Below are 24,145 nucleotides of genomic sequence, written 5' to 3' on the forward strand. Positions count from 1 at the left end.
GGTTGGAAAATCAAAACAACTTCAATAAACCAGTAACAATGAAAAACAGTATAAGTACTGTTAATACTAATACGATTAATAATAGAAATATAAATGTACAAAACCAATATTGAGCTTCCTGATCATGATCGTTGATAGTGTACCTCAGTGGCTCACACAGGTGCTGCCGCAGGGCAGACACTTGAATGTCCTGGACTGGACTCTGCAGGAGACAGGAACCAGATTCAGGAATGCGCAGGTCAGGATCGGAGACAGGAGAGCGAGCAGAGCACCACACCAGGATGCCGACCATGAAGGAAAGAGCTGACCCCCGTGATCCTTGAGCTTTATACTGAGTATTCCTGTGGGTGGGCTGGAATACTGCATTGGTCAGGCCTGGGTCACCTCTCACCTCCACAGCTACCTGCGGTTTCGACTCTTTTCCACCTCGCCCAAGGTGGACTCCAAGAGAGCCTGTAGGGAACAAGCACGCACACCTGGGCCTTTCTGCATAACAATCCTGCTCCTGCCCCAGCAACAACTACAGACATCAAATGCCGTCAGCTATAAAAGCAGGCACTGCCTGAAAAGCCTGTAGTCAGCTTCAGACAGTGCAACTACTTAGGAAAACTTAACTGAAGGAAAATCTACTGAAAGGAGAAATGGTCCTATTTTAGCCAAACTGGGACACTATTGAAAGCTAAAGCATGGTATGAAGGACTCTCCATATGAAAAGCAAGAGAAAACAAATCAGAAATAAATCAAAATGCTTAAAAGGCAGGATATTTAAAAAGGAGACACTTGGAAGAGGTTGAAATTGAAGTTAATGTAGGAGAAAAACCATCCTGCTGTTTTTTTCAGTTGGCTGCATGCAGTTTGATCACCAAGATAGAGGAGCAGTTGCAATGGTAGCAACACTTTCCTGTTAGCCTTTGCCTTGATCCATATAGATCTCCTGATACCAGATTTAATTTTGAAATAGTCTGTAGCTGACACCAAAAAAAGTGTAAAATACTCATTTTACACTCTCCAGATAGAAAATCTGACAAATACTTCTAATGTGCTGAAGCTCAAGTGTTACTGCTATGAGGCTTGAGGTCATCTGCTGGCATGTTCGAGGAAGATAAATGTCTCCTGTGATTAGGAATGAATCAAAATACTCCCATCCATTATAAGAACTCTCTTGAATGACCGTCTCTTTGAAGAAACAGATTTTGCATCTTTCTGCAACAAGTTTGGTTTTGCCCAGAATTATAATGGCTGAAAGGAGCTATGGACACTGTCTTTAAAACTACAGGCTCTGCATGTATCCCTGCTGCTTTGAGACTAGTCATTAAAGAGTAACTTAAAATATATGGTGACTGAAACTGTATGGAAGTATTAATGAGCTGTAGCTGAAACCTAAAGATACCCAGGAATAAAAGCTGGCTTTTTTCGAGGAAATGAGGCTATGTTGCTGCATTTTCCTTACAATCTACCGTAGAGATTTCTGAAGTGATTTTATAGCGTTGCAGCCAGTGGTAGTTTCTTCAGCATGTCTAGCATGTTGCATAATTGAGAGAGAAATTGCATCTATAAGCATTATAGCTGTGATAGTAAGCCTGCACATGAACACAATCTACACCAACAGGGCAAATTATTAGTATAAACTGTATTTTCCAGTCATGATATGTTATGGGTGAAGCTCTTCTGTAATTTTTGTTATTCTTAGTGAATCCTCTGCATCGCCTCCTTGCTGGCTTATACCACTTTCAGTCTCAGCCTCCTCCGTGTTCCCTTTGCAGCTGTTGGGGGGAAGGGAGAGCTGCTCTGCTCGTTATTGTTACTGAAACAGATTTTTCTTTCTTTTGCTTTCCTTCTTTTTTCCAGCTCCTATCATCTTTGCTTTTTAGGGAGTGTTCTTGATTAACACAAAACAAAAAAATAAGCTGTATTCTACCATAGTATGTATGCTTATTGAGGTATTTGAAGTAGTGTGTAGTCTGTAATAATCTATTTGAAAAATAGTTTGAGTCCTTCTGAAAGGAGGGCATGTAAAACCTCTGGAGACTTAAACCATTGCCTGAGACCATGTGATGACTGCTTTCTCTTCCTGAAGTGTAGGTACTGTACATTAGAGAACAGCAATTGCATTTCTCTTCCCTGCAAGAGCTGAACTGCTTTTGAAAGCTCTGCTTTACCCTTGCAGATAGATAGTGGATATACTTACACAAATATTTATTTGTGGTTTTTAAACCATAACAGTGACATGTTGACAAACTGGGGGGGGCGAGGGAGGGCGATAGCCAGCCAGGTGGTAAGTCATTGGCTTGCCCCGTGGCATAGCATGGCATGGAGTTACTTTAACTTGCTGGGCTCAGTCAGCTTCAACATGAGGGTTACTTCTGCTTTCTAATATTTTCTGACATTACTGTGTAGTGTTTGATATTATGTCAACCTACATATGAGTTTGACATAGAATATGTACTTTTTTTGTCACACATTTTAAATGACTTGTTTAAATAGCCTTAGCAACAGATGGCTTGGTTGACAGCATGAAGTAGTTGTTGGAACTGCAAAACCCACAGTGCTTGGATAATTCAACACGTTTGATGCTTTTATCTTAGATCATACCTTTTTACTTTAAGACTTTTAAATCTGTAATTACCTGTTTAAAACAACCTTGAATGTTACATTTTGGGGTTGAGCGCGTTTTGAAATTGTTTCTTTCTCAGTGCTGTATCAGATATGTTTTAAGGTTGCTCTGTGCTAATTAGGCCCCACTTCAAGCTGTCAAACTGCTATTGTTACAAAGTATTACCACTCCCTCCACCCACATGATTTGCAGAGTGCAGAGTAATACAGCATTACAAGCAGACTTGAAATACAGTATAGCAAGATGAAGCTGAAGGGATGTGTTCCTCCTGTTGAATCTCTTTCCTTATCCTATGGATAGCTGAAAATTACTAGCACTTTTTATTATTTTTTTTATTATTTTTAAATTAACTTTCTAGCTAATCTATTTTCTTCAAATATGAAGCATACATGTAAAATGCTTGTTTGAGTTAAAGACAGCTGTCAGGGAATGATTCATGTTTGTTTTCAGTGTTCCCACATGTGACACCCAAAGGAATTAATGGCATAGACTTTAAAGGAGAAGCTATAACTTTCAAGGCAACTACTGCTGGAATCCTTGCCACACTCTCTCATTGTATTGAACTCATGGTAAAACGTGAAGAAAGCTGGCAAAAAAGGCTAGATAAGGTAAGATCATTTTCCTTTTACTTTTGTTGAAAAAAACATTTCTTGAGTTTGAAATTGAAATTTCAAATGAGCTGTTAACTTACTTTATTCCAGGAATTGCTTTTATTTTTACTTACAGCATTTATTAATTTTAGATGCTTTCGTCATTGCTCCTATAAAACATTAAAGCCTTATCCTGACTGGTGATATAGTAACGTTATTCATCATAGTCTTTCTTTTCCCAGCCCTTGTTCAGATAGTAGTCCTATATTTTTTTCCTATCTATAGAGAACCCGACAGTATTCCGTAGTAATAAGCGTATTGCAGCCTTCTAAGAGAGACCTAATTATCCATGCTGGCAAAATGATGTGCAGATCTCTGAAATGTTTTATTTGTGATAAGAGATGATGACAATACTGAGGAGAACAACAAGTTCTAACTTTAAATGTCTCTTTAAGATACAGTTATTCACTTTCTTTTAGGAGGCTGAAGAGATTAAATCATGTTTTGTACTAATTGGCTAAATTTTTTAGGTGTGTGGTATTAGAATCTATCTGTTACTCTCATGGGAGTGATAGTTCATGCTAAGCCTACTCAACCACTATAGCAACTCGAAAGGAGCAGAGTGTTCTCTCATGAGGTGTGCTGGAGGCATGGCTAGGTTGTACTCGAGGCTTTGATTTCCAGAATCCTGCCGTCACTGGCTGGTGTCCTGTGCAGTCCTCTAGCTGTTGTTGTCTCTTGTTTTTCATTTAACTTGTTTCCATGTAGTGTGTATCACACTTCAGATCTTACTCCATATGTTTTAGTGGCACATGATTCAAAGAATGAATGCATTCAGACAACACACATCCATGTTTGAATCCTTGCCCCGTCTCCTCTGTGGTCTTTGTCCATATGTCAAAGACCTTGCCTTGTCTAACTGTATTGCAACTTCTGTCAACACTTAGTTTGTTACTGCTTTATCTAAGTAATTGGAGGAATTACAGAAGATCCAAGACTTGAAGCTTGTGCACAGGATCACAGGATAATTCAGGTTGAACTAGAGACCTCAAGAGGCGTCACTCTCTCCAACCTCCTGCTTAAAGGAAGGACAATTTGAGATCAAACCAGGTTGCTCAGGGCTTTATCAAGTCTGATTTCCAGTCTCCAAGGCTGGAGACTGCACAGCTTTTCTGGGCAGCCTATCCTGTTCAACTGTTGTTATAGTGAAAACATTTTTTCTTTATATCCGGTAGGAGTAACTCTTATTCCAGTATCTGCCTATTGTTTTTCATCCTTCTACTATAGACTGCTGTGAAGAATCTGACTCAGTTTCTTTATGACTTTCTTGGAGGTATGGGTAGGCCACTATTAGGTCCCCCCACAAAAGCTATCTCTTTTCCAGGCTGAACAAACACAGTTCACTCTTGTTGATCAGACTGTGCTTAGAGCATGGATGAAGTAGATTTTTCTTGTCCCTAGGTTAGTATATGTTAATACAGAATAATATGTTTAAATGAATTCAAATTCTGTATTGATTAGTTTTTTGTCACTTTTTTTCTTCTGTGGACTAACTTCAAAGCACTTGTTTTTAGCTGCAGCTCGTTAACAAATTCAAACCTAAATTTCACTTCGGGTCTCATGTGACTGATACCTCATACAGCATAAGTAAATACATTTTAAAGGGGGTCACAAGGTTATTTGGACTTGTTTTCCCAGAAATTAAAATAGCAAAAGCTTTTTAAACCTTGGAGGTTTTAAGTTGCTCTACTTCAGTAGACTTGCAACTTTTTTAAAGTCACATTTGTGAATGAAGTTTTCTGGGGTTTACAGCACACTCATGGTAAAGTACTTTAATTCTGATATAAAATAATCACTTTTTATTTGTATTCCTCTAATTCCTAGCCTTTTGGAAGAAGAAATTTTTATCAAATTAAGTAATATGGAAGTGTAGTGCGCTAGCCTTGGCTAAGAGCCAAATGCCCACCCAGCTACTCATGACCCATCCAGCAGGATTAGCGGAAAAAGTAGGATAGAAAGCTTGTGGGTCAAGAGAAAGACAGAGATTGCTTACTGGTTCTTGTCATGGCAGAATGTTCTTCACTTGGGGAAAATCAATTTGTTGCTGATTTAAAATAGATCCAGTTAATGGGAAACAAAAAGACAAACACTGTAACAGCTTGCTTCCTCCAATTCCCAAGCTCAACTTCCCTCCTTCACTGCAGGCCCTTCCGTGTGCTGCTTGCTAGCCTCAAGCAATGCGTGTTGAGGAATGAGGGGGTTGCAGTCAGTCCAGAACACTTCATCTCTGCCACTCCTTCCTTCTCACACTTTTTCCTTGATCCAGCACAGGTCTTCTCCATGGACAGCAGTCCTCTGGGAAAAATCTGCTGTGGTGTGGGTCCTCCACAGCACGTGGTTCCTTCAGGAATGGTCCATCTGCTCTGGCATTGGGTCCCTCCCAGGGCTGCAGTGTGGATATGTTCTCTGCCTTGGAGCTGCGCTTCCTCCTTTTCTGGCATTGTCATCTTCTCTGTTGTTTCTCACTTTTTGTTCCCCCTTCCTTTCTCCCTAAGGTGTTTTTTGCTCTTAAATACATTTTCAGAGAGGTACCACGTGCATGTGTGCTGTGTGCTGCAGTGGATCTGTTTTGGAGCTGGCTAGAACCACCTGTGTCTGACAAGGGGCAGCCCTGGCCTCCCCCCACAGAGGCCACCCCTGTAGTCCCCCATGATCAGCACCTTGACACTTACACTTAAAGACTGCAGTTGACTGTGTTCAGACCTCTGCTAACACTGTTTCGTTTCACTTGTAGAATTGCTTTTGCTTTTCTTCTATCTTGTTCTTTTAGTAGTTATACTTGCCTTTATAAGAGTATCTTCTGTAATTGGGCCTGAGCAAAAAACATTGCTCTGTCATCTGGTAAACAAATGTGAGAGGAGAACGGTGTTGATCTTTGTACCTTTGATTTTCTTGGATAGATATGTAAACTGCTCTGAAAAGGAAGTAAATATTGTGAGATGATAAAGTTCAGAGTATCTTCTCTGAGAGATTAGAGGGGAAAATTGCATGAAATTGGGTAGCTCTATGTGTTTATTTCTAGCTGGGAGGATTTTAGAGCTCTTGTAAATCTGTCCAGTGCCTGTAAAAGACTGTCTAGTGGAGCTGAAAGGGGCAGCATCAAGTTTGTCCTTTGTCTGTCAGCAGATTCATGCTGCTGGCCTTGCACAGTTTTGTCATAGAGAATAAAATCTCTGTCAGTGGCTACAGTCGATGAGTGTTTTACAAGTAGTGTAACTGCCACTGTAATCCAGCTCACTCTGCTCTCCAGCCTCCTCACTCTACTAGCTTCAGAACTGCATTTTACTTAACAGCAACACACAAAGGTGATTAGTAAGAGTCCCACTACCTCACAAAGTCACACAGCCTCCATCTTGTAGAGGGTTAGCTTAACCTAAAGATGCAAGATGGATTTATGTCTGCTGAACTTGAAGCAAATATGTTTCAAAATTATAGCTGTCGTAAAAAATTTCTCATACAAAAAAACCCTCAAGTTCAGTAGAATTTCTTAGATCTGGAGGTGACTACAGTTTGACTAGAGATGACTACAGTGTTATGAAATGAGTATCTTTCTCTATAGCCTCCCTTTTTTTTTAAATAAAAGGGGTTTAAGTTAAATTCTGAAGGTTGGAAACTATTTCTAAACCATTGAAACCAAGAAATTATTATAAAAATCAACATTTTATTTTTAAGGAGACTGCTAAAATAATGTGCTTAATGATTGTAATTTTAAATTCTATATTTAATTTTCTTTCTGTTAACAAAACAGTCAGATGGCCAGAATAAAAATGAATACAAAAACATGTAAAGTTATGTAAGGGTAATTGTAGTTAAAGCTTTGCTTTCAAACTTTTACTCGTAGCTGTTAAGATCTTGAGCTTAACTCTTATTTTTCCAGTGAAGTATATTTTTCAGTGTGAGCCTCTGGAATGTATTTTAAAATAGACTTTTTTTAAAATGGATAAACAAGGAAAGGGTTTAATCTCTAGTATTTAATCCATTGTTTTATTTGTAACAAAATCCTTGTGATGATGCTTTTCATGTTATCTTGACTAGAGCAACATTTTTCTATTCTGGTTTCCTTTGGGCTTACTAATTGTTATTAATGAGCAAACTTACCTTCTAAACATTAAACTTAACATTAAGATTAACATGTTTAGGTAGCTTATTTTGTTCAGCTTTGACAATTGTAACTTAAAAGTCCTATTAAATTTTACATAGTTTTAAGACACCAGTAATTTTTCTGCTGTGCAGTCAAACAGTTTCCGAATTTCTGCCTTATTTAGTATTGTTGCCAAGAGAAGCTGGCAGATCTGGAGAGTTGTCTTTTGACATATGTGAATTATCACTAATTTGCAGATTGAGGTGCAGAAAGTGTGGGGATTTGGGGTGAGCAGAAGGAGGAGTTTGGTTTGGGGTTTTTTTTCTTTCTCATTCCAAGTCATGCTTTATGCATCTTCAGGAGTTTGCAGTTACTTTTAAAAAAGATAAACGTGCAACACTTTGAAACATGTTAGCAGTTTTTGCCTCTTCATAATAGTTTCAAAGGGAAAAGCCTATGTTCACAAAGACAATACTGTCTTTATCTAAGTGCTGCCTTTTTTTGTAAGAATTTTTCTGTGAAAGCTATTCTACTTTGTTTTACTTCGAAACTGTTGCTTTATTTTTAAAACTTCTTCAGAAACTGGAAAATGTGTTGCAGAGTGAATGTTACCACCAAATTCTCAGCTCATAGACTCAGCCTTTCAGTATTCCTTAAGGGTTTTCCACTGCATCTTTGAAGTTCAGATGCAGTTGCTGAATAATTATACTCGTATCTAGAAGTAGTGTGTGGTGTCCAGTTGTGACCCGTAAGACCTAACTTTCTTCCACCTGAAGTGATTCTGAAAGGGAACAGAGAAACATCTTACATATTAAAGCTGAATTCTGCAAGAATTTCAGAAGTGTTTGTAGCTTTTTTGACTGAGAATATCTGGCAATGTGTAGAATTTGCAGAGGAAATATTAAACTTAACCTTATTCTGGCATTACTACTTTTTTATTCAAAATACACAATGATATAGACATCATGAGTGGCTCTAGTACAGTCACACACCTATTACGGCAGAATGATGTTGAATTGTTGTCTCTGCATGGAGTTCACAAAGTGATTCATGTTGATCCTATGCCAGCTGATTACAGACACAAACTTTCATGCTGTGACTCACTAGTATCTCGCCACATTCAACAAGTTAGCTTTTTACCAGTCTTACTTTTCATCCTTTGTTATCACTGCCCCAAGCGTTTGTGCTAAGGAGGTTTATATAAACGGTCAGCCATCTACAAAGTCTGACCCTTGGTGAACCATGAATAGCTATGCTTAAACTAGACACCGGTTTTTGCTTGCTGATCTAGTTTTTTCCACATGACTTAAAGTATCCTCAAGGTAGCTAGCTCCCCAAGGTTTGTGTTAGGTATGCATATATATGGGCACATATAATGCATGCATGCAGATAAATTCAGAAAATCAGCAGCTTTGCAATTGGCTACTTGGAAAAAACCTACACTGGTCATTCCATTTATTGGCATGTTGACTATTTTCAGTCAATTCATTCTCACTCCATCAAATGACCGTGTAATTTTACAGGAGATAGAGAAAAGGAGAAGAATTGAAGAAGCATACAAAAATGCTGTGACAGAACTGAAGAAGAAGTCCCACTTTGGAGGGCCAGACTACGAGGTACAAATTCTGCTTTTGAAAGTTTTAAAAACACTGTGACTTTTATAGATTGGTTTGTTTCTCAAAGGAGGGAAAGGGGTGTGTAAATCAAGGTGTTTGGCTTGTGCAAGTGTATTCATGCCACTTTTATTTTTCCACCTTGGAAACTGAAACTGTGTGAAGAATCTCAGTCCTTAATTTTTTGAGAATGGAAGTCTGTCTTCAGCTCAGGCTTCCAGGTTATGCTTTTGTCAAAAAGCATTTTGCTTACAGATTTTTATTGTTTTTCTTGCACATTTGGTACTGCTGATATCCATAGTTTTGTGCTTTCTCTTTTTAGTGGTTCATCTGTAGAGATATGTAAAGCAAATATGAAAACCCTGACTGCAGAGGCAGTCCTGGAATCTGAAGTCTAACTTGAATTGATTTTTAACTTGTCACTGCCACTTGGTATTTTGTGTTGACAAATTCAGTGATTTTTAGGTTCCTTTTGTCTGTTAAATTGCATATTTCATCTCCTTCCTCCTCAGTCAGGTTATCTAGTCAAATTCTAAGACACTTAAACCACCTTCTGAAGAATAATGTGAGCTAATGTACCTGTAATGCAGTTTGCATAATTTTTAAGAACTTGACCTTTTCATGGATGCTAATCAAATGTGTTTCTACTTACAAATCATAGCCTGAGGAATAGTACTAATATGTTGAGATATATAAGATATTTGAGCTTAGGTTCTCTGTTGTGACTGTGGCATACACTGTAAAAGCAAAAGATGGATAGAAAGTTGAACTTTGTCTCCCTGGTTGTGAACCAGCGGCTTCTCCCAGGTATCCATGTTGTAAAGTAGTTTTCTGAAATTTGGCCGACCAGCTTGTTTTACAATACAGTAAAAGCCATAAACCTAATTTTCTGAAATTACCATTTTGCTTAGTAGGCTTGAGTTTTTAATAGTTGACTCAGCTCTACCTGCTGTTTAGTGTTAAACTATTCTTTCTAAGAATTTTGAATAGAGATTCCCAGAAATTTGTCTTCTCTTTATATATCTGTACATAACTGAAATCCACCCTAAGGCACTCAGATACTTGGAAGGAGTCTATCTACACAATTGTGTTAATGTGTGACATACAATTATGTTAATATGTGTGACTTTACTTGACACACTGTAAACATTTTTAAGAGAATATATATTCTAATTAAAACCTTAGTCTGATGTCAAAGCATACTGACACTGTTACTCAGTTTCCTGGGTTTTGTCTTCTTTATACAACTATCCCTGAATTGTAGTTGGAGGGAGTAAATTCCTTTAACAAGTAGGGTTTTTAGAGGAATTGTAGTCTAAGAATATTGGTGAAAATATTTGAGGTCTATAGAAGACATTTGCTTCCATCAGTTATATGCATAATATATAAATATGTATTTCTAATAGTAAAGCAAAGTGGAACTTTCATGTCTCTGAAATTTTAAACTAGTTTTGTTTCTTATGCTCTAGGAAGGTCCTAATAGTCTGATTAATGAAGAAGAATTCTTTGATGCTGTTGAAGCTGCTCTCGATAGGCAGGATAAAATGGAAGAACAGGTATTGATACTTGAAAAATATGGGCACTTCATGGATGACTTCTGCGACTTCAACTCAGTCCTGGAGTGCATCTCCTGAAGCTCTGAGTATTTTATTCTGACACTGATAAGAGGAATTTGCTTAATATTTTTACAGTTAAATCTTGTTGCTTAACACTGATTTTGAGAAAGTGACTTCACAGCTTACATAAAAAAGGGTAGTAGAAGTGTTAAGCTAATTGAATGTCTATAGTTTCTAATTCCTAAATAAGTGTCCTGTATAAAACTTATCTTTATATGTAACTGATGCCCTGTGCAAATAAGAATATCAATCACTACAGCTATTTCTCCAAACCTAATTATTGCTCTGAAGTTTCTTGTGACTCTAGCGCTATGTAAAATAGGGAAGATGTAGTTCTGTTGGTGTTTGTTTTTACTTAAAAACTCTGTAGGCTCTGGCTACTTTTCTAACTCACTTTCTGAATACACTTCAGTGACAAGGATCAAAAAGGGGTAAGATAGATGCATGTAAGGAAATACAGAGAATATGAGAATGTATAGCAGTATATAGAATGAGTGGGAATCACAAAATGGTGCATCCTTTGTCTTAAGAGTGTTTGGGCTTATGAATATAGTGAATACAGAGACTTGGTTCAGAATTAAAAGACTTCTTAGTGGACATGTAGTACACAACAGAGTTTACAAATGTTGTTAACAAACAGTAAAAGTTTCGAGTGACTGTCATACTACTACATGGATCCTTAATGCTGATGATCTATTTTCCTTAACTCAGAAATACACCTTGAAGTATAGACAAGTTCAGTCTTCAGGCCCATTCACTTACTGAGAATTCCAGCAGGATGACAGCTTCATGCCTGTCATGGACAGCATTAGTTGTTGTAGCCACTGTGTAGATTGAGGATGACTTGCTCGCTTTCATAGTTCACCCAGTAGCAGCTGACTGCTAGTAATTAAACCTGTTTTGTTGCAGTCTCAAAGTGAAAAAGTTAGATTACACTGGCCAACATCCTTACCTTCTGGAGATGCATATTCTGCTGTGGGGACTCATCGATTTGTCCAAAAGGTAAGGAATTTCTTATGATCTCCTCTGAATAATGGGCAGACCTATGATGTTTCTATATAATACTTTTGTATGGGTAGGTGAGGGGTTTTTTTTAAGTGTTCCTAGTAACTTTCAATGGTTTACTCCTTTTCAAATGGAGTAGCTGGAATTGGAGAAGGACTGTTTTCTGTCTTGGCTCAAAAAATACTGAATTGAGATACCTATTTAGAGTGTTCTTGACTTGTATCAAGCTTGTCAGATAATAAAGAAGAAATCCCAACTTACTCACCTCAGTATTTTTAAGATGCCTTCACCAAAATTCATTGAATTGGTTTTATTAAAAAAATAAATCCAGTTGCTTGTATCAGGATCAGTTGACTTTTTTTAGTGTTACTGAAAACACTATGCTCCTCTCAGGGCTACACTGGGAGCATAATACATAATAGGTGCATGGAATCAGCATTTGCTGCTGTGCTTGCTGCTTATGGTGCTTTTGTTTCCCTTTTCTTCATTATCTTGTGCTTGCAAGTTGGTACTGAATGCTCTGTTGTGCCTTTGTTCTGATTACTTGGTTTTTTCTTTGTCTGTCTCTGGTAGCCCTATAGTCGCTCTTCCTCCATGTCTTCCATTGATCTAGTCAGTGCCTCTGATGATGTTCACAGATTCAGCGCCCAGGTACTGTATTAATGTGTAGAGTGGGGGTTGCATATCTTTGCTGTATTTCATCCTCTTCTCTAGAACCTGGGTTTTTGTTACATAAGTCACTGCTTGCTTTAGACTAGTACATTGAGACAAACAAAGGAGTTCTCTATTGCTGTGCTAAATAGTTGTCTTTTTACATCCAGCTTGCATGCATATCACTTGTGCAGAGGCCCAAATCTTGTGAAACTGTTGGATTTAATTCAATAGCTTTAATAAAAATGGCTACAATTTGAAAATTTTGCATTTCTGATTGTAATACAAGTAGAATTTTTTTATGTGGGTTGAAGATGGTCTTTGCCTGAAACTGAACAGTTTTTCTTGCTTTTAAATCAAAGGTTTGATTTTTGTCTTTACCACTTGTTTGTAATGACATTAAGATACTAAATGGTAAGGTTCTCTATTACCATTTTTTAACCTCTGCAAGTAGTTTTATTACTGAAAGGTCAGTATGTTCACAAACATGGGTATGAGAATTTTTACTTGGAAGAGTTTCAATATATTCACTTATCCTTCAGAAAATGTCTGACATCCTGAATATGTCAAATGTAGTTGTAGTGACATATTCCAGTAACGTACAAAATTACTCTGAGTTCTTGCTCTGAAGATCATAGTTTAGAGTAGAATTAGATAAGTGAGTTCATGTGTTTGCTCTTTAGTCTCAAAAAAAGTTCAGACATGGCATTCACGCCATTAGTTTCCTTCTACTGTGATCCCTGTGTGATTGTGAATGTGGAGCTTTCCTCTGGGATCTGTTATTTTGGAGGTTTTTTGAAATTACTAACTAATGCTGCAAATAAACTGCTTTTTTCAAATAGAAGGAATGGAATTGTACTACCTGCAGACCTTACTACCAGCTTTGAGCAGGACCCTAACACTTAAGGACTTGCTTATTGGACTGAAATCCCAACACTTGCCTTGACTTTTTGCAGTCAGTTAATTTCTGAAATTTGGACTTACCATAAGGCAAAATTTATGCAGGTCATATTGCGCAACACTGATAGGCTCATCTACTGGTACTCCAGTAGTCAAGTTAGTTTTTCAAGTTTGTTTTTGTTTGGAAGGAGGGAGGAAATCAAGTAATAGAAAACAATTTTGATGCCAAAGATTGGTTGTCTGTCAGGCTATGGGTACATGTGCAGTTCTATGTAAGGGAAACTCATAGTTACTGAAATATGCTGGCCTCCTCATTTTCACCTCTTTTATGCCTGTGATAGTATTTGTGTATTCATATGATAAACCTGAGCAGCAAAAGCGCTAGCATGGCTGAAAAACTAACCATTTATAAACAAATCTGAGATGGACCAGGTCCTTATCACGATAATGCAAATTCAGGTTAAGGATCAGCTGGACTGGAGTTGAGTTGTTGCTCTTTTCAGCTACTGCATGGATTATACCATGTAGAAGTTACTACTGAGTTCCTTCAAATGCAGTTCAAAGTTAATGGACTCACTGCAGAAAGGATGATCTTCTTAACTTATAGGGAACTACTTTCCCCACATCCCCCTCAAATGTTTTCCCTAGAACAAATTTTTGCCAGATCAACAAGTCAGACAACCTGCTTTGGAGCTTCATTGCTACTGAACAAGCAGGTGAAAGACAACTGAGAGCATGAAGAGGAAAGCAGCATACCTTCTTTTGGTGGGAACCTGCTCTGGACCTTATTAATATGAAATTAGACTCTCTCCCCAGGCTGAGGATTTGGCTTTTGAAAAGGCAAGCTAATATCTTGATTCTGAATAAATGTGACTTGTTTCTAGACTTCATTCACACAAAGGGAGTTTTGGTATTGGTCAAGTAAAAACTTGCAGCCTTGTTTTTAAGGTTGAGAAGTATAAACATGTATTCTGATGGGAGCTTGCTCTTCAGTATGCCTCTAGAAAAGCATTGATTTGTCTCTGCCAGTTGAGTAGGAGGTCAGATCACTTTCTTCTAAAGTGCAGTTTCTTTTTAAAGTGCAGATCACTTTCTTTTAAAGGACTATCAGATTTGAAAATAGATTGAGCTGTTCTGAGGACCTTTAAAGTGAAGAACTTCCAACTTAAACGTTCAGGCCAAGGCTGCATGGCATACAGGTTACAGGTATTTTTGCAGACCATTCCTGTAGCCTGCTGGGAACCCAGAGGTAACAGTGTGGCCTCTCCAGTGGGAAAGAAGCTGTGAACCTTGACTCGGTGCCTCTGAAATACATGCAGGTTGACAGACAGTGACCAGTGCATAGATTACATACAGTTTGGACAGGTAGTGAGCACAAGGCAGTTGTAGGTACTGCAATTCCTCGGTGAAGCAGAAGTAAGAAACTGTTTAGATTGCACTCCTGTGGATACCTCCTTCTCTTCTTCCCTTGCTATTCCCCTCATCTCTCTACATTTAGCATAAAGCAAAAAGCATCACACATTTTTACCTGGTCTGGATTGTACTGTCATTGTTTCACTGGGAAAAAAAATAAATAAAAGAATCTTTCATAGGAAACTGGCTAGTAACTGGCAGGAAAAGATGGCCTGTCTAAAGGCAGAAACTTGTAGGTGTTTTTAGTTCATTGTAACTCAAAACCAAAAAAAAAAGGAAGAAAAGAAAACCCCTGAAACTGGACTGATAACTTCCTTCTGTAGAGAATTGTATAGTTAAAATAAGAATAACTTTGCATCCAATGGATTTTATTTTGATGTTGTACTTCGAGGATTTTGACTTGATTCAATTAACTTTTGCTTCCTGGTCTTCAGTGTATTGCCCATGGAGTACAGAGTACAACAAAATTACTACTTTAATTTAAAAGTAAATAACGCCTTTCAATTCAGTTCATATCAGAAAAAGATCATTAAGTGTTCTTTAATTTTTCTTTCTATTTTTTGTACTACTTGCTCAAATGTATGTTTTACATGTTATTTTATATGCACACTGGGCTTTATACTTTTGTAAGTTACGCAAAACCACTTATGTGTTCAGGCTATTAATCTTGTGATTATGCACTACTTAGACTAATCTTTGTGTTGCTCAGTTAACTAAGTTTTGCTTGTAGTGCTTTTCCTTTTGAAAAAAATGATATTTCTAGTAATTCAGGAGAATAGCGTCAATCACATGGACTTACTTGCTGTGACAAGTTTTAGTAGTCACCTCTCTTTTGGGTGGAAAAAAGTTACTGAAGTGTTTCTAGTACTTGTGAACTTTACACAGCAATGGATACCTTATATTTTTGCTTCTGTTTTTATTTGAAGGAGAGTGGGATTTGGAAAGGAGTGGGGAACCAGAGAAACAGAGTAAGATTGTAGATTTAAAATAAAAATCCGTTTCCTGTCCCAGCACCCATTTTCATGCACATTATATCGAATAAAAAAAAGAAGTATTCACATAGCTTGATAAAATTATATCAAATATTTGGCCTTTAAGAAAAGCACACAACTGTCTAGCTAAATTTTTTAATTAGTATTTTGTACTCATATATAATAGAGTCTCTGTATTATCATAATTTTCTTGAAGGTAAGCATTTCTGGGCTTTTTTTCTAGCTGGTAACTGTGCAAAGATGCCAGTGAAACAGAATAAGCGTGCTTTGCTCGTGGCTGTTTACTTCACTGCTCTTTCAATATGACTTTTGATACGCATTTACTTTTTTAGAGCTTGTCTATCTTCTGCCCCATCCCTCCCACCTGCCTTTGTTCAGCTTTTTAAATGCTCTTCAGTGAATATCTTACAGTGCATTGTAATTCTATTTAGAGATCTGAAGTAAGCTCCTATATGCTGAAATAAAACTGTCTTAGGTAGAAAATAGTGAGTTTTGACAGTTTACAGGTGCAAAGGAGGGATAGGAAGTACCTGTAAAGAATTAGGTTGGAAGTTGAATCAAGATTTCAGCTTTTGTTTTTGAAGGCCAGAACTATCTGCTTGTTCTTAACTTGTAATAGAAAGCACTATTGTCCAAATTCAGCTCCTGCACAGGATTTGAAGTATTGACTTGTGGCTTCCAATACTGTACAGTCTCTGCCCAAGAAGCTGGGAGGAATGAGTTAAAAATGTGTATTTTTTTTTCCCTTGAAGGTGGAAGAGATGGTACAAAACCATATGACATATTCCTTGCAAGATGTAGGAGGAGATGCCAATTGGCAGCTAGTGGTAGAAGAAGGAGAAATGAAGGTAAATGTTCATGTTTTTGTTTAATTGACACAAGATGATATGCTGTGAAGACAGATGCTTTGTCTGGTGGACTTGGCAGTGTTAGGTTTATGGTTGGACTCAATGATCTTAAGGGCCTTTTCAGACCTAAATGATTTTATGATTGTCTCTGAATACTATCACTCACCAAGGTGCTGTTAAAACTTCTCTCTGAGAGTATCATTTAAGTTGGGACTGGAGTCCACAAGAGCTGTGGCTTCTAATATATTTATTCCAACTAAATCCTGTGCAAGTCTTGCAACAGCTTTGTCTTTGCAGATTCCTTTCTTATTCTCCTGCTTAAAACTTGGTATCAAAGTGATGTGTAAATTCAATGTATGAAAATGTTAGAGTAGCAAATTACTGTGTTGGCTGCTCTACTGTGCTTGTTATGGATCCTTGTGCATAGTGATAAATAAGGTAGCTTAATCATTTTTTTGGAGTAGAGATTCTTAAAATACTGGTATTTTAATGTGAATTGCCATGTAAGAATGTCTGCATTGGTAGTTTACCAGAGAACACTGACACAGCAAATTATTCATGTGTTAGTTGTCTAGGTAAGTGTTTTTTAAAAAAACTGATTAAATTTTAAACAATTAAAACATGAACAGTTTTGAGAATTTGTGTTCTACATTTCTTTCTTTGTATTTGGCTATAGGTATACAGAAGAGAGGTGGAAGAGAATGGAATAGTTTTAGATCCTTTGAAAGCAACCCATGCCGTTAAAGGAGTAACAGGGCATGAAGTTTGCCACCACTTCTGGAATGTCGATGTTCGTAATGACTGGGAAAGTAAGGAATTGGTTCTTAACCTTTGCATATTTATCAGCAAGGATATTGTTTATAACATTGACCTGATATCTGTGCTTGTTTACTGATGGATTTTTTTTTTTCTCCCCCACCTCCTCCTCTTTTAGCAACAGTTGAAAATTTCCATGTTGTGGAAAATCTAGCTGATAATGCAATCATCATTTACCAGACACATAAGGTAATAACACTTCAGCCGTATGCACACCTTACTGAAACAGTCTGGGGCATATGTGTTCTAATCTTATTCTGAATACGTTAATGGCTTAACACTTTAAACAACAACATTTCAGAACAAGTTCACTATTAAACTGCAACTTTGTCAATTTTTCAAATGTATCTTGATACCATAATTGGTTGTGCATGTGTCTGATAGAGCTTGTAATAACAAATTAAGACTCTTTTTAATCTCTAAATATGTCACTGCCAGCAAGGCAAGAGTCATCTAAAGCAAACAAAAGCAATAAATAGACACTGACTACAAGGAAGGAACCTATACCACTGTATCGTAATGTTTCATTGCAGTAATGCAAGCTGTTGTTGACCAAATTAGTTGATGTACGCGTTTGCATGATGAGGTGGTATAATTGCTAGTACAACACATGTTCTTGTAACTTCATTGTATTTTTCCTTGCCCAGCCAGTTCTGATGTGAATTTACTAAAATGTTCATTTGAATTATAACCCAACAACTGTAACTTAAAGGTTCAAAAAAAGTGGGAATGAAGTGTGCAGATTCGTCTTTAATCTGGCATGATTCCAAGTATTAGTATACTCAAATAGTAAACCAGATATTTTTATTTGACAATTTTACCAGTAGTGTGGTTGCCTTAAAACTTGTGTAACAGAGGACTCATGATTTAGAGTAAGACAGTTATGTAAACTGTATAGTGTTGTGGTAAAAGCTAGATTTCCATGCCCCTCCCCCCCCACCACCACCTTGAGTGTCAGGAAAATGGCACTTGTGTATTTTCTTATTTTATCAGACATTTTGTTTCTGAAACTTTCTCTTGGAGAAGATTAGTTTACCATGTCTTTCTTACTGAAGCAGTAGCTTTTGGAAATACTTGTTTTAAATATGTCTCTCCCTCTCTCTCACTCTCTTGGGAGACATAAGTAACTGTAGATGCATCTGTTTATACTTAACCACTAGTTCAGTTTGTAGCTTACAAATATTAATTAAAATGTAAACCTGAGGTTGAGGGAACAGGAGGGGAACTGCCTCTTCCTGTTTGTCTACTGAAAAAGTCATTGAAGCTTGGCTTTCTGCATTTCACAGGCCGCAAACTTTTGCTTTGATTTTTTTAAATTTAAGTGTAACTGTATAACCTGATACGCATCTGTACAACAGCTGTGTTCTGTTTCAGTTTTGAAAATTAAATTACTAAATTGGAAAAACTTAAATAACATGACTGATCTGGTTTGCCTTGCTTGTTTTTTTCTTTATCTAAGGATAGTAAGTACATAATTTGCAAAACTCAAAAAGCTTATATTCAGGTGTTTCTCTGCAGAGGGTGTGGCCAGCTTCTCAAAGGGATGTGCTGTATTTGTCTGCCATCAGAAAGATACCAGCATTCAGTGAAAACGATCCTGAAACATGGATTGTGTGCAATTTCTCTGTGGAACATGACAGTGCTCCTGTAAGTATTATTTTCATTCTGTCAAGTTCTGCTTTTAGGATAACGTTTTTCTATTACGTTGTAATATATGTGCAGCACTAGTGTGAAGGAGGTGGCAGGGGTTATGCAAAAATACAGTTGATTTAAACCAAGTGATGCAATGACCTGCTGAAGGCATTCTGAGCCAAAAACTTTCTTGCCTTATCTCAACAGTTGGCAGATCTAAGGTGTTGCAGCAGAATGGAAGAAAAATTTCTGGAGATGTGAAAACATTTTAAAGAATTGAGGTTATTCTGTATGGAATCAACTCAATAAATCTTCTGTAATGTCAGATACAGGAGTAGGCTTGTATAATTGTAGATACAGAATCTGTTAAACCTCTATCTTACACAGTTCTACCTTGGTTCTGTCAGATAGTAACAACGGTTGTTTTCTTTGGTGTATTTCTGTTCTGATTGCTATGCCATAGCCTGCTTACAAGGGAAGAGTTACTAACTGGTATTTGTAAATGCTGATACATTATTCTTGAAATGTTTCTTTACTCATTTGTCAAAATAATTGAAGTAATGCACTTGTAATAGTATTAAGCAAGCAGAAACTTGAGATTCAGGCATTTTAGTTTAACCTGTTTCCTATTCACCATGTGCCTTTCATTTCACTTACATTCATGTTACATCCATAGTGCTAGAATGCAGGCTCTCAGAAACAGAGCTTCTGGAGTGTCTCAGACTTTGTAGTAAGTTAAAATGTTAGCAGTCAAGTAGGCTGAAACAAATTTAGTTTTAAGGCTTACGAATGTTTTGGTTTTTTGGCAGCTGAACAATCGCTGTGTCCGTGCCAAAATAAATATTGCTATGATTTGTCAGACATTAGTAAGCCCACCAGAGGGGAACAAGGAAATAAGCAGGGACAACATCCTATGCAAGATTACATATGTAGCTAATGGTAAGTCTAAAATTTTTCAGTATGACATTCATGATACATGCTAACTCTGGGGAGCTCAATACTGGCAAAAAAGCTAGATGCAGTTTTCTGTTAAATTCGTATATAGCATCACACTTGTGGTCTTCATGTTTAAAAAGACTTGGAGTAATGTGCTACATGAATCAGTGAATGGAATCATTCATTGTGTGGCTTTCTGGGAGGAATAAACGGAAGTGGTGTGTAGCTCAGTCTTAAGTACTGAATCTTGGGGTAGAAAAGGGTGGGCAGAAGAAATGTCTGCGACTGGGATGACTTGGCATAGCTTTTAGTTTCAGTTACAGTATGGTTTTTTTCATGTATTGCTGTAATGGTTTTTCTTCCCCTGATACATCTTGCTAGGCTGAAAAGCTGCTGATAGTAAAGATACAGTTTTTACCCTCAGTGTTAAGAAAGAACGAATATGTTTTGTATGATGATATTTGCAAGCTGTATAATCTAGTATGCATGGGTTTTTAAATTTTTAACTGATAGAATCCTTGGTATTGACTGAAAAGTTATGAAAACCAAACTGTATTGTTACTGTACCCAGTATTTAGCAGTGTATTGTAGTAGTATTGGAGCTATATACTTATTAGCTCCTCTCCTGCAGCTGCAAAACACTTCAAGAGTAGCTCACTTGTTTATTACTTTTAAGCACCTGTTACATGGCTTACTAAAGAATCAAAGTCTGAAAAATTGGTTCAGTAAATCTTTGGCATGTAGGAGTGATGTAATTTGTATGAAATCCTGTACAAATAATACTATATGGTGTGAAACTCGGGGGTAAACAGTTTTGTTTCCTTTTTAGAAGTCTCCCAATTATTTAAAAATATAATTTCATTTATAAATTCTGAGCTATGATTATATGGGAAGTAGCAGCTTTTTCAGCAAAATACATGCCCTGTGAATTGAAGTGTATTTTAGAATCAGTTTGAATTTTGCTTAAAGTGCTTTAAAAATAATTTGAAAGGCATTCTTCAGAAAAACGTAGCAGTTACTGAAAAATTAGGACTGACTTCTGTTTTCTTTGAAATAAGAAGTAACTTGAGTCTCTCTTTCTGTTTTTTCTTGAAAGTCCTTAGAGAATAGCATCTTCCATTTGGGCATTCCCCAAAGACTTGCAATGCATCATGTTTAATGTATTCTAAATAGTGGCATCATAGAACTGGACTGAGCGTGAATATTAAGAGTAGAAAGTGCTACAATACAAGCTGTAAAGGCATTAAAAAAAAAAACTGCTGATCGTTATTCTTTCCTATTACTTCAGAAAGAGTTGCAGGAATAACAAACTTAAATTTTATTTTCTAGTCTTCAGCAGATTTGCTGTATCTCAGTGTCTTTCTTCCTACTTACTTCTAGTGAACCCAGGAGGATGGGCACCAGCGTCAGTGTTACGGGCAGTGGCAAAACGAGAATATCCAAAATTCTTGAAGCGTTTTACATCTTACGTGCAAGAGAAAACAGCAGGAAAGCCTATTTTATTCTAGTATTAGCAGGTATCATTCATTTTTTTCATTTTTCATTCACTGTTGTAAATTTAAGGCCAAACAGAAATACGCAATCTACAAATGTCTTACCATGATTAGCATTAATTCAGTGCTTAGTTTTAATATATGTGTGCAATACACTTTTAAAAACATTCATGTAATTCATGTGTATTATTAGCATGAAAAATAAGGCCTGCACAAGTTATCAAGGATTAGTTTTTGTAGACTTTTACTAGTTTATCTTGCAAGTTTTTGCATACATGTCTAATTTATGTAGAAGTATAAAGGGACGAAGTATTGGCTTTTCTCTGCTATCCCAAGCATTTTACACTTGTTATGACAAGAATACATACTGAAGTTTCTCTAGAGCCTCATGAGGTTTTGATATCTTAAATTCTACTTGTAACTGCATATTTGATAGAATATTATGAAGGTCAAAGTATTCTTTTATATTGACAGAATAGTTTTGAACTAGGATTTTTATTAATGGAACTTCCCTGACAGACTAGTGTCAATTGCTGGAGTATTTAAAAGGCTAAGACTTAAATTTTTAGCCTTTCCAATGAGCCTGAGAAAGAAAAGGGATTTACAGATGCTTTCTGAAGTCAGTGGATGAATTTAATGGTATAGGTCACTGGGCTAATCTAAAATGAGTTTGACATTTAAATGACGATATGACATTAGAAGAGGATTTCTTGATCACTTCTGGGGCTGTGTGAATCAGCCTTAGTACTGAGTAAAGCTTTGCTTAATTTTTGTTAGTATAGACTCTTGCTATATACTTTGTTATGTATAACTGTAGTGTCAAACCACTGAATTCTGTATGGTAGTTCTAACATTACAGTGTGATCTGATAATTATTTTTAATCACTTTTTCTATGCATGACGTAGGCTAGCTCTATTTTTGGGTTCTATTTATTATGTCAGTCTCCAAACGTTTTAGTCATTTGATCCTTCTCTAACAGGTAGCCCTGTAATGATTCACATTTTTAATTGTATATTGTTAGAGAACTGTTGTAGGTGAACCATTAAAAACACAGCTGTCATGAGCCAACAGTTCAAATGTGATCATAGCAGTGCTGATATTACTAAAGGTGTTTAACAGATTCTTGTTTTCCTATTAGTGTTCAAACTTTTCAGTGCTGTGCTTTTGTCTTTGCTTACCTGCAGCAATTGGAACAAGACTGGGTGAGCATTCCACATTGGAGAAGTGACCATGCACAGAGCACTCCATGCTGGAACGAAGGATCTACAGTCTTTTTATGGCCCAAGTTCTAGGCTTTGTATACTGAAGTGAAGAAGTGTTGCAACACGATGAGGCTGAAAATTTAACACTAGCTCTTTCCTGCTAACGTTTCTTGCTGAATCAGTGTGTAATTATAAATACATGTACTGATAACATGTATATGGCTCTATTTTTATTTGCTTGCTTTAGAAGAGGAGGAACACGTACAGCTTTGAATCACCAATGTGGGTTACTGCTTTAATTTTAAACAAGTCACAGAATTTCACTGTCAACTTTCCGAAGATACTCGTGCAGTTTTTGTGCATGTCTAAAAAGCACAAAAGACAAATGCACATATAGCATACTGTATGTGCTTTATATGCACAAAAATCTCTGTGGTATTTGAGGAGGGGGAAGGACTTCAGTAAAGCCTATTGGCAGGTTTTGTTTTGCTTTGTATAATCACAGTTCATTGCTGCTGGTTTCTATAATGAATCATCTTGTTACATAAAATGTCAGTTAATAACTGAGGGCTGTCAATATCCTTATGACTTTGCCTTTTCTATTGTCTTACTCTTATGACGATCTTTAGTTCTGAAGGAGTAAGAGTGTGAAAAGCTTTATTTTTTTCCAGATATCTTTATATTTCTATTGTATTTTTTAGTTATGTGCTACAGAATTCTTGTTATTAAACATGATCCAGAAATATCTAGGGAGATTCTGTATGAGAGGGCAAGAGACTGCCTGAAAGCTAGAAGTCATCTGTCCATGCTGTATGTGGACCGCTTTCTTGCATGATATCCAGGACCTTCCCAAATCTGTGAGAAGGTACACTATAATATTTATTGAGGTAATTTGAACTATATAAGACAACATTCCCAGTCTAGAATGAGGATGAGTACATTATTTTCAGATACTGCATGTGTTTTCCTCATCTTAATGAAGCCATGCTGTGAGGTTCATGTAGCAAATGATTTGCCTCTTGATCAAAAACCCATCAGAGCTGTAAGAATGCTTAGTTCTTACTGGAAAGTTCCCTTTAGTTGCTGTGAGAATTTAAATGTCAGATATTTGCCTGCCTTTGATTCTGAAGGGAGATGCTCATTAGGAGAGGGCTGGGGCAGACTGGTGCTGACTTTGAGGTCTTTTATCCATGTCTCATAGTTGGAACTCTTCAGAGACTGCTTGGTGTTTCACTAACCTGTGTATCTCAAGAAAAAAGTTTCAGATATATTTTTTTCCAAAAGAAAGCTGAAAGTCTTATTTGATATAGTATGGTAGGTGCCTGAAAATAAATATAATATAGTAACTTAATGAAGATTTGGTAAATGATTAAATGTGATCTGCACAGTGTTGCAAAACTTTACCTGTTCATCTTCTCTGCAGAGATGAAATCATACATAACACATGATTATACATGCATGCAGATGTCATGCTCCATAACTCTTCCCTTTTTATTTGCCTTTCTCTAATGGTGTGCATGGAATATGCCTTATTACAGAGTTATTCTGTTAATTTGAATATGTAGAAAAGTGCCTATATGGTAATGCTAGTAAGGCAAATAAGATGAAAATTTGTACATGTTTACTATATCACCAGTGACCATTTTATATAGCGATGTTAAAAAAAAAAATCTTATACCTCA

At 36.8% G+C, this 24,145-nt stretch overlaps 1 protein-coding gene across 1 annotated transcript; it reads left to right on the plus strand.

Moving 5' to 3' along the window:
• Window positions 1–3,064: 3,064 nt before the first annotated feature.
• On the plus strand, window positions 3,065–22,678 carry COL4A3BP (collagen, type IV, alpha 3 (Goodpasture antigen) binding protein; the record flags this gene model as incomplete). The annotated part of the gene is made up of 12 exons (XM_009705811.1): window positions 3,065–3,222; window positions 8,869–8,961; window positions 10,428–10,514; window positions 11,484–11,576; window positions 12,153–12,230; window positions 16,288–16,383; window positions 17,060–17,192; window positions 17,318–17,388; window positions 18,718–18,846; window positions 19,641–19,770; window positions 21,148–21,284; window positions 22,446–22,678. Coding segments are annotated over 11 exons (1,196 nt in total), but the record flags the coding sequence as incomplete, so codon positions are not given.
• Between the last annotated feature and the right edge of the window lie 1,467 nt (window positions 22,679–24,145).

This window comes from Cariama cristata, unplaced genomic scaffold (genome assembly GCF_000690535.1).
Source record: "Cariama cristata isolate BGI_N322 unplaced genomic scaffold, ASM69053v1 scaffold29948, whole genome shotgun sequence".
Classification (NCBI taxonomy): domain Eukaryota; kingdom Metazoa; phylum Chordata; class Aves; order Cariamiformes; family Cariamidae; genus Cariama; species Cariama cristata.